General features: G+C 35.5%; 1 protein-coding gene across 1 annotated transcript in view; it reads right to left on the bottom strand.

The window, feature by feature from the left end:
• The window catches only part of GDAP2 (ganglioside induced differentiation associated protein 2), a 72,538-nt gene that overhangs the window by 25,576 nt on the left and 34,831 nt on the right, over nt 1–12,131 (bottom strand). Inside the window, exon 8 of the mRNA XM_081305555.1 lies at nt 5,842–5,998. Within this exon, the coding sequence (XP_081161681.1) occupies nt 5,842–5,998 (157 nt within the window). The remainder of the gene's footprint in view (nt 1–5,841; nt 5,999–12,131) is intronic.

The raw sequence follows: 12,131 nt of genomic DNA, 5'->3' as shown, positions 1-12,131 counted from the left end.
TATGCCTGCTAGTTTTATATTATTTTTGAAAAACACACTTAGTATTGCATTAGTTCTACTGACTGCCTTCTTCAGTAGCGTATCTACTGCCTCACATACTTGTTATTCTTTTTTTTTTGTGCGTGACGAGAACACGTAAAATTATACTCTCAATAATTTTCAAGTATATAATGCATGGCTCTTAGTAATAGTCACTCTATAGTACAATAGATCCCTTGAACTCATTCTTCTTGCCTCAGAGAAATTTTGTAACATTTGATCAACATTTCTCCCCAGCTCCACTCCCCACCCTCAGCCCCTGGTAACTACTCTTTTACTCTCTGCTTTTATGGGTACAACGTTTTTAGATTGACATAAGTGAGATCATGTGGTATGTGTCTTTCTTTGCCTGGCTTTTTTTGCTTAATATAATGTCTTATATCTTTAATATAAAGGTTAAAGAACAAAATTACTAGCAGCTATATTAATCTGTTAAAGGATACACATATCAAAACATGTCAATCATGATATCAAAAAACATGAGCGGGAGAGAATAAAAGCATAGAGGTTTTTTTTTTTTTAAAGAATAATTCTACCATTTTTTAGTTGGTTTATGATTAAATCATCTCCATAAGCCTAAAGAGAAAAATATATCTACATTTATTAAATATCTTATGGGCACCAAAGGTCCTAGTTCGAAGTATATAATCATTCTTGGGTATCAAGGGCCTACTTCAACAGTTGAATGTGGTGGATGCTAAAGACCCTCGTATAACATAGTGTAGTATGTGCATATACCCTATAAATAACCTCTTGTATACTTTAAATTATCTCTAAATTACTTATAATACAATGTAAATGCTATGTAAATAGTTGCTGTACTGTGTTTTTATTTGTATTACTTTTTATTATATTGTATACTTTTTATTGTATTACTTTTTATTGTTGTATTGTTATTTTAACTTTTTTTTCCTTGAACATTTTCTATCTGTGGTTGGTTGAACCTGAAAATGTGGAACTCATGGATACAAGAAGGGACTCAATCTTTGCTGAATGAAATAGCAGACATGACTATTATGCAACTATTTTTGAGGCTTGAGATGAAAAAAGACTCTTGGCTTCAGAGAATTTAATGATGAATATATGAGACACATATTACAAAGACAATTAATTGTGTAATAAGACAGAATGAGACAAGGCAACCCAACAGAAGGCTAGACTCTATCAATCAAATATGTATGCTGAGAAAGAAACCAGGGGTGGTGGGAGGTGGGGTAAGGAGTACAGGCCTGTCCCTCATAGCTTTGCAGAAATAACTACTTCCTTTTTTGTATTCCCCAAATTCCTCTTCTTGTCAATACAAGAGTTACTTACTTTTTACAATGTCTGCTTCCATTCTAATATATTCCCATAAGATAGGAATATATCTTACTTGTCTCTACAGTATTAAAAACAATAAAAAACCTATTATGTAATGAAAACTTTATCATGAAAAAAGCTGTGTTTATGGAAAAGAACTATATTCTTAATTTTTATAAATCTCTTTAATTTCTGCTAGATTCTCTTATCTGTTTCAGCATTTGATTTATTGCTTACATTACAGGTTAAGTAGCCTCCAGAAAATGTCACTGAAACTGAATGAGAGTGAAAAGGGAAAGTAAGTTTAGTAATAAGAAAATAGTTTGAACTCACAGACCTCCTCACACTTTTGAGAAGCACTATTTATTTTACTGTTAAAGCAAAATGAGCAGGTCATTGCCTTGGGTTTGTTTCTGTACCAGGAACCCTTACACAGGCACACCCACACTTAATTAAGATGTCTTCCTTTATCTGATTAATTTTGGGAGAAACAACAACAACCATCACCACCACTACCACCAAATTGAACTTCAGCCAATCACAACCTGCCAACTAGATGGATCATATCCAAATAAGGCGACAGTTAAGTAACTGACTTTGCTTCTGCATTGGGCCTGTAAAAGCCCGTTGCTCACACAGCTAGAGAAAAGCTCTCTGAACCTCTTCTGGTTTTGAGTGTTGCCTGAGTCATGAATCCTTCTTTGCTAGAATGAACAAATTTATTTTGTCTCAAGTTTTTATTTTAACATCAGTTATAAGTATTCTGCATTACAGATATAAGACAAGACCTCATCTTCAATCATCACACACATAAATATGAAATCAGAAATTGCTTGATTCAGGTATTGCATATCACTCAAGGGAACTGAATGGCAAAGGTGCTCTGTCTTTGTTTTCTGCTCTAAGGCTTTTGGATCCACAGGCTGTACTACAACCATGTGCTAACTTACATGCACAACTCTGATGGCTGTTCAGAACGTCTGCTTCAAAGTGTCTTAAAGCCACTGGCATCTGAAGGTAGGTGTGGGTCACTCAAATGTTCAGAAATCAGGGACTACCTTATTTAAGTCTGTACCTAGAATATTATCTTAAAGAATAAGTGGCCAATGTCTCCCAGAATCAAATGGAAAAAGTCACTATGTAACACATTTGCCCCTCCAGATCAGGCCCTCCACCAGTACAAAGGGCAATGTTTTATAGAATATGTATTTCTTCCTAGAAGTTATCTCTTTTCTAGGGACTCCTTTCCAGGAAGTGTGAGCTCAGTAAATATATATTCATTTTAATAGTGGCTTGAACTAGTAGTTGTTAAGTGAAACAAATCAACTCTTTAGAAAAAAAAAGAGATAAGAAACCAGCTCAAAGATAAATTTAAAAGGTATGTGATATGTAATTATGTGAGAGAGAGAATATGTTGACTGATTTGAGAAAGGTAACTATGTAGTTCTTTCTTTCTGAATAGAAAAACAAAACAAAACAATATAACAAAAACAGAAAAATCTTTAGTCTTTTAAAACCCTGAACTTTATGTAAATAGGTTAAAGAAGGTAATAGAGAAGGGAGGTATGCTACAAATGGCCACTTTGAAGGCTCTTCCTCAATCAGCTGTACCCATGGTCAGCCATCTGTTGGATCAGTTTACCCCATGTAAAGGGGTCACACAAGATCAATGATTTTGAATACAAGGTAATAAGAAGCTGCAAAAGGAAGATTTTTGAGTCCTTCTCATAAAGGTTCTGATTCAGGAGTTTTGGTGTGGGGTCCATGGACTTTTAACAAGCATCTCTGATGATTCTTACAGTTGACTATGAACTCAACTGTACCAGATGTTTCCCCAAATTCTTTCCAACTACAAAGTACTGGTGAGACCACAGAACAGGAAAGTGTGGTTTCAGATGGGTCTGAAGAAGTTGAAGGACATCATAAGCAAGTTGCAAAGTCAAAACTATCTTCATAACAATACTAACACATTATTTCCATTTTCACTGTGCTGATGTTAGCACTGTCAATGCAAAAGCAACTGTTGGGTAAAAATGGCTGGTAACAACCTTGCACAAATCAAGGCAGTGGCACCAAACTATAGTAGCAGTCACTGGATTCTTCAATGCTAAATATTCCTGAGGGGAAAAGCCATTTTCATATAAGAATGTCTTTGATAAAAAGTAAAAGTTAATAATTTTATTATATCAACTGCAGAGAACATATCTTTTTAATATTAATGTGTGACAGAATGGGAAGAAAACATAAAGCACTTCTGGATACTGAAGTATGTGGATGTCTTGAAGAAAAGCTCTATGTGGTTATCTGAGCCGCAAATTTTTTTCATGGAATATCACTGACTTCAAAGACTGGCTGACAAACTGGTCAAACAACATGAATTGTTGCCTCAAAAATGAATAAAACAATCCTGTTATTTCAAGAAAAATAACCAAAAGTTTTTGATGACAATGATAAGACTCATGGTTACACAAAATACACATATATACACAGACACACACACATACACACACAAAATACCCTGGAAAATCTGTATTGGCATGCTTGACAGTTCTTAATAAAGTCCTCAATAATTTCTAATGAGGTTGGTGCTGATACTAGCAAATATATTTTGAAACTATATAATGAAATGTGTCAATATTAGAAGATCTGAATATTTCAGCGAATCAATATTTTCTAAATGACTTATGTATTATGTCATAAAGTCATGCTATAAATTCCTACTTTAAAATCTGTCCAAAGTACAGTATAGAACAACATATTTTAATCATAGTACAAATATTCATGGATAGGGCTTGGATCTCACAACTGAACTTTAAGAAACTACCATTTGTCAAATTCTAGTGCAGTTTCAAAGAAATATATTCCCATTTATGTGAAAAGATTATTAAAATACTCTTTGTCCTTTTCCAATTATATACTTAGGTGAAGTCAGATTATCTTCATATACTTTTATCTAAAACAACTTATTGTAATAGTTTGAATGCTAATATGAGAATCCAGATGTTTTTTATTATGTCAAACACCAAAATATTTGTAAGATTAAAAAAAAAGAAATCCAAAACAGTGGTATGCTCACTAGATGAAAAAGTTATTTTTCAAAATATTATAGGTTATAGGTTAGTTTCTAATGAATCAATAAATCATTTCTGACACAATAAATATTGACAGATACAACCCATGTAGACAAAAGCTCTGTGAGAATCCTCAACAATTTGTAAGAGTGCAAAGGGAATCTGAGATCAAAAAGATCCATTAGCAATGCATAAAGTATGATTGATGTGAACATGTTTTAAAATATACATAGGTCACAGTCATGTGAGGGGAAATACAGTCTCTGGATTTAAAGAAAACTATCTGCCAGATGATTCTTACAGAACCAACTTCAGAAACCATAGAATTATTTGATCCTGACTGTGTCCTTTGGAAAAGCTATTCACTGCTGCCCCCTAGTGGCAAATTTGCTTTTGTTTTTTAAAGATAAAATTGGAAAAATACCTGGGACTAAGGAGACATAAAATTTTAATTATGTAAGGGTCTCCAGGGATCATTGAGTTCAACTCCCATTTTATACACCGAGGATAACAACATCCATACATAATTACAAAACAGTATAATAAATACTATGCTATGCTTTGGGTAAGTGTAAGTATAAGCTATGAAAAAGCATTCAGGAGGAGACATCTATTCCAGACTTTAAAGTTTCCAGAGGCAGCTGCTTCTGACCTGCAGCCTGGCAAATGGACAGAATTCTGAAGGATGAGAGTAGTCCAGCAGCAAAGCTCAAAGGAAAAATATACTATGACTTGTTCAGTATTGAAGAGAATAGCAGTGACCAATTTTAAGAGCCTGACAAACACTAGGTACTGCATTAAACTCATTATATTATCTTATTTAATGCTCTCTAAGTTTGTGAAATGTTACCCTATAAGGTAATGAACTATAATTATTTATAGTTTATTATTTTTTTTCTTTTAAATTTTTCAAAAATCAGCTAGCTTTACTAAGACTATTAATCTTTGAAAAAGCTTAAAAGTACAAAAGTTGCATCTAGTTTTAGAAATATGTGGAAAAATGGAATATGCTACATGTTTGTAAGATCCTTGGGATAAGCTGGGGAGAAATAAAACTCTTTTTAAGTTCAACAGAACTTTAATTAAAAGAAAGTAAAGTAAAAAATTTTGCAACTGCCTTTCTCTTCCTAATTTCTATTTTTAAACTATAACGTCACATGCAGGCATTACAATTAGTGCAAGTGGAGCAGGAGCTCTGAAATCAGAAATGCAATTGAACACTGGCTTCACCACATGTTAACTGTGACCAATGATAAATTACTTAACGCTCAGCTCTGCATCTACAAAATGGGATAGTATCTTCCTCACTGAACTGTCCGGAAGAATAAGGAGAACACATTATATACAAATATAAACCTTTCAGCAGATGTCAGGTCCCTTTCTTGTTTCTCATCTCCTCATGTGTCTAACAGTCCAGAGAGGTTTGCCTTACTTTCTTTGATGCTGCTTCTGCAGGGCTGCTTCAGATAATTGTCCCTGAAGGATCAGTTTTCTTTGCTTATCAACATCTCCTTCCATTCGAGCAAAAGCATGAGAGCCAATGAAAGACAGATCGACTCCCAAGCCTTCATCCTCCTCTTCTTGGTTGTCTGTAACAAAAATCCTACTATCAACAGAGAGCCAAGGACAAAACTAGACAGTAAATGAAACAGACTGAATACCGCGATAGGAATAACTGTTAGGTAACTCAAAAAATGGCTTAATGTTAGTTTTTGAGAATGAAACTGAAGCAAAATTTAGGCATTTGTCGGAACTGAAATAATGAAATGGAATATGTGAAATCAAATCAAGATGACTTGGTTGTAACCTTAGAAAAAAAGTGTAGAAAGTGATCATAAGCAAAAAGAAGTAATTAGACTCTATTTGGCTTCAAAGATAGTTTATGAAAAACATCAAAAGGTAGACATATTTGACTGACTGGCACATAAACCCCACCCTTTTGTAAGCTAACACTCTAACAAAGATGGATGAACAGGATCACAGGATATGATCCATATTCATTAAGAAATATTACAGTTGTAATTTAGTATCAGTTGTAATTTCTATGCTGGTCATACCAAAATAGTGATTTTGGCTTTTAACAGTTATAATTCTTACTACAAATTAAGAAGCAAACTTTCTGATCTATCTACATGATTCTTATGAATTTGGCTAGTAGAAGCCACTCACTAAAGAACAATCATCTCTTGGTGTGGTGGTCACTGTCTTACTAGACCTGTTAATAACAAAAACAAAAACAGATCAATACACCTTGGATAAATACAATTTCCCAAGGTAATACCACCACTTGAATCTCAGCTTGGCAGACTATCAGCTGGGACTTCTCTACTTCCCCTTCACTGCTATTAAAACTGTGACTGCTATTCAACAACTTAGAAGAAAGGGCCTACTTTAATTAAAACTTACCCCAAATTAATCTTTCTTCAACTCCTCAAGTATTAAGTTAGATATATATATGTGTGAAACCCATCTAACACTGTAATTAAAAAATATTTATGAACACTAAGGCCTCTTCTATAAAGTAAAAATATTTTCTAAGATATAAGTTCAAATTAAACCTCTTTGAGACGGGAACCTTTTGGCTAATGAGTTACTTTAATCTACTATTCAGACATGCCATTTCAAATTGGTTTTGCTGTTCCCTACTCCTTATCTCACTAAATGCATTATATGGAAGAAAAATTATATGCTATAGTGGTGGATGAGGATTTCTTTTTTTTTTTATTGTTGGTCGTTCAAAACATTACATAGTTCTTTTTTTTTAAATTTATTTTTTGTATTGGTTGTTCACAACATTACAAAGCTCTTGACATATCATATTTCATACATTAGATTGAAGTGGGTTATGAACTCCCAATTTTACCCCAAATGCAGATTGCAGAATCACGTCGGTTACACATCCACAATTTTACATAATGCCCTATTAGTAATTGTTGTATTCTGCTACCTTTCCTATCCCCTACTATCCCCCCTCCCCTCCCCTCCCATCTTCTCTCTCTACCCCATCTACTGTAATTCATTTCTCTCCTTGTTTATTTTCCCATTCCCCTCACAACCTCTTATATGTAATTTTGTATAGCAATGAGGGTCTTCCTTCATTTCCATGCAATTTCCCTTTTCTCTCCCTTTCCCTCCCATCTCATGTCTCTGTTTAATGTTAATCTTTTCTTCCTGCTCTTCCTCCCTGCTCTGTTCATAGTTGCTCTCATTATATCAAAGAAGACATTTGGTATTTGTTTTTTAGGGATTGGCTAGCTTCACTAAGCATAATCTGCTCTAGTGCCATCCATTTCCCTGAAAATTCTATGATTTTGTCATTTTTTATTGCTGCATAGTACTCCATTGTGTATAGATGCCACATTTTTTTTATCCATTCATCTATTGAAGGGCATCTGGGTTGGTTCCACAGACTAGCTATTGTGAATTGTGCTGCTATGAACATCGATGTGGTAGTATCCCTGTAGCATGCTCTTTTAAGGTCTTCAGGGAATAGTCCGAGAAGGGCAATACCAGGGTCAAATGGTGGTTCCATTCCCAGCTTTCCCAGGAATCTCCAAACTGCTTTCCAAATTGGCCACACCAATTTGCAGTCCCACCAGCAATGTACAAGAGTACCCTTTTCTCCACATCCTCGCCAGCACTTGTTGTTGTTTGACTTCATAGTGGCTGCCAGTGGAGTGAGATGGTATCTTAGGGTGGTTTTGATTTGCATTTCTCTGACTACTAGAGATGGTGAGCATTTTTTCATGTACTTGTTGATTGACTGTATATCCTCCTCTGAGAAGTGTCTGTTCAGGTCCTTGGCCCACTTGTTGATTGGGTTATTTGTTATCTTATTGTCTAATTTTTTGAGTTCTTTGTATACTCTGGATAGTAGGGCTCTATCTGAAGTGTGAGGAGTAAAAATTTGTTCCCAGGATGTAGGCTCCCTATTTACCTCTCTTATTGTTTCTCTTGCTGAGAAAAAACTTTTTAGTTTAAGTAAGTCCCATTTGTTGATTCTTGTTATTAACTCTTGTGCTATGGGTGTCCTATTAAGGAATTTGGAGCCCGACCCCACAATATGTAGATCGGAGCCAACTTTTTCTTCTATCAGACGCAGAGTCTCTGATTTGATATCAAGCTCCTTGATCCATTTTGAGTTAACTTTTGTGCATGGCGAGAGAAAGGGATTCAGTTTCATTTTGTTGCATATGGATTTCCAGTTTTCCCAACACTATTTGTTGAAGATGCTATCCTTCCTCCATTGCATACTTTTAGCCCCTTTATCAAATATAAGATAGTTGTAACTTTGTGGATTAGTCTCTGTGTCCTCTATTCTATACCATTGGTCCACCCGCCTGTTTTGGTACCAGTACCATGCTGTTTTTGTCACTATTGCTCTGTAATATAGTTTGAAATCTGGTATCGCTATACCGCCTGATTCACACTTCCTGCTTAGAATTGCTTTTGCTATTCTGGGTCTTTTATTTTTCCATATGAATTTCATGATTGCTTTATCTATTTCTACAAGAAATGCCGTTGGGATTTTGATTGGCACATAGTTCTTAACATATCATATTTCACAGTTTGATTCAAGTGGGTTATGAACTCCCATTTTTACCCCGTATACAGATTGCTGTATCACATCAGTTACACTTCCATTGACTTACATATTGCCATTCTAGTGTCTGATGTATTCTGCTGTCTATCCTATTCTCTACTATCCCTCCTCCCCTCCCCTTTTCTCTCTCTACCCCCTCTACTGTAAATCATTTCTTCCACTTGTATTATTCTTCTCTTATCCCTCATTTCCTCTTATATGTAATTTTGTAAAACCTTGAGGATCACCTTCCATTTCCATGCGATTACCCTTCTCTCTCCCTTTCCCTCCCACCTCTGGTCCCTGTTTAATGTTAATCTTCTCCTCAAGCTCTTCGTCCCTACCCTGTCCTTGGTTACTCCCCTTATATCAAAGCAGTCACTTGGCATTTGTTTTTTAAGGATTGGCTAGCTTCACTTAGCATAATCTGCTCTAATGCCATCCATTTCCCTCCAAATTCTATGATTTTGTCATTTTTTAATGCAGAGTAATACTCCATTGTGTATAAATGCCACATTTTTTTTATCCATTCATCTATTGAAGGGCATCTAGGTTGGTTCCACAATCTTGCTATCGTGAATTGTGCTGCTATGAACATCGATGTAGCAGTGTCCCTGTAGCATGCTCTTATTAGGTCTTTAGGGAATAGACCGAGAAGGGGAATAGCTGGGTCAAATGGTGGTTCCATTCGCAGCTTTCCAAGAAATCTCCATACTGCTTTCCAAATTGGCCTCACCAATTTGCAGTCCCACCAACAATGAACAAGTGTACCCTTTTCCCCGCATCCTCTCCAGCACTTGTTGTTATTGGACTTCATAATGGCTGCCAATCTTACTGGAGTGAGATGGTATCTTAGGGTGGTTTTGATTTGCATTTCTCTGACTGCTAGCGATGCTGAGCATTTTTTCATGTACTTATTGATTGATTGTATGTCCTCCTCTGAGAAGTGTCTGTTCAGGTCCTTGGCCCATTTGTTGATTGGGTTATTTGTTATCTTACTGTCTAATTTTTTGAGTTCTTTGTATACTCTGGATATTAGGGCTCTATCTGAAGTGTGTGGAGTAAAGATTTGTTCCCAGGATGTTGGCTCCCTGTTTACCTCTCTTATTGTTTCTTTTGCTGAGAAAAAAATTTTTAGTTTGAGTAAGTCCAATTTGTTGATTCTAGTTGTTAACTCTTGCGCTATGGGTGTCCTATTAAGGAATTTGGAGCCCGACCCCACAGTATGTAGATCATAGCCAACTTTTTCTTCTATCAGACGCCGTGTCTCTGATTTAATATCAAGCTCCTTGATCCATTTTGAGTTAACTTTTGTGCATGGCAAGAGAAAGGGATTCAGTTTCATTTTGATGCAAATGGATTTCCAGTTTTCCCAGCACCATTTGTTGAAGATGCTATCCTTCCTCCATTGCATACTTTTAGCCCCTTTATCAAATATAAGATAGTTGTAGTTTTGTGGATTGGTTACTGTGTCCTCTATTCTGTACCATTGGTCCACCCGCCTGTTTTGGTACCAGTACCATGCTGTTTTTGTTACTATTGCTCTGTAGTATAGTTTGAAGTCTGGTATCGCTATACTGCCTGATTCACACTTCCTGCTTAGCATTATTTTTGCTATTCTGGGTCTTTTATTTTTCCATATGAATTTCATGATTGTTTTATCTATTTCTACAAGAAATGCCGTTGGGATTTTGATTGGCATTGCATTGTACTTATAGAGAACTTTTGGTAATATCGCCATTTTGATGATGTTAGTTCTGCCTATCCATGAACAGAGTATATTTTTCCATCTTCTAAGGTCTTCTTCTATATCTCTCTTTAGGGTTCTGTAGTTTTCATTGTATTCTTTCACCTCTTTTGTTAGGTTGATTCCCAAGTATTTTATTTTTTGGGGGGATATTGTGAATGGAGTAGTTGTCCTCATTTCCGTTTCAGAGGATTTGTCGCTGATATACAGGAATGCATTTGATTTATGCGTGTTGATTTTATATCCTGCCACTTTGCTGAATTCATTTATTAGCTCCAATAGTTTCTTTGTAGACCCTTTTGGGTCTGCTAGGTATAGAATCATGTCATCTGCAAATAGTGATAATTTAAGTTCTTCTTTTCCTATTTTAATGCCTTTAATTTCTTTCATCTGTCTAATTGCTCTGGCCAGTGTTTCGAGGACTATGTTGAACAGAAGTGGTGAGAGAGGGTATCCCTGTCTTGTACCAGATCTTAGAGGGAATGCCTTCAATTTTTCTCCATTCAGAATGATGCTGGCCTGTGGCTTATCATAGATTGCTTTTACAATTTTGAGGTATGATCCTGTTATCCCTAATTTTTCTAGAGTTTTGAACATAAAGGGATGCTGTAATTTGTCGAATGCTTTTTTTGCATCTATCGAGATGATCATATGGTTCTTATTTTTAAGTCTATTGATGTGGTGAATAACATTTATTGATTTCCGTATATTGAACCAGCCTTGCATCCCAGGGATGAATCCTACTTGATCATGGTGCACAATTTTTTTGATGTGTTTTTGTATCTGATTCGCCAGAATTTTATTGAGGATTTTTGCATCTAGGTTCATCAGAGATATTGGTCTGTAGCTTTCTTTCTTTGAGGTGTCTTTGTCTGGTTTCAGAATCAGGGTGATGTTGGCCTCATAGAATGAATTTGGAAGAGCTCCCTCTTTTTCTATTTCCTGAAATAACTTGAAAAGTATTGCTATTAATTCTTCTTTAAAGGTTTTGTAAAACTCCGCCGTATACCCATCCGGTCCTGGGCTTTCCTTGGTTGGCAGTCTTTTGATTGCTTCTTCTATTTCATCCATTGATATTGGTCTGTTCAAATTGTGTGTATCCTCCTGACTCAGTCTGGGCAAATCATATGACTTAAGAAATTTATCGATGTCTTCACTATCTTCTATTTTATTGGAATATAGGTTTTCAAAATAATTCCTAATTATCTTCTGTATTTCTGTAGTATCTGTTGTGATGTTGCCTTTTTCATCCCATATGTTAGTAATTTGAGTTCTCTGTCTTCTTCTCTTATTTAGCATGGATAAGGGTCTGTCGATCTTATTTATTTTTTCGAAGAACCAACTTTTAGTTTTGTCAATTTTCTCAATAGTTTCTTTTGTTTCCATTTCATTG

The sequence above is a fragment of the Spermophilus citellus genome (genome assembly GCF_964194105.1).
Source record: "Spermophilus citellus genome assembly, chromosome: 9".
NCBI lineage: Eukaryota > Metazoa > Chordata > Mammalia > Rodentia > Sciuridae > Spermophilus > Spermophilus citellus.
The sequence above is the reverse complement of the archived record's forward strand: the minus strand, read 5'-3'. Positions and strand labels throughout refer to the sequence as shown.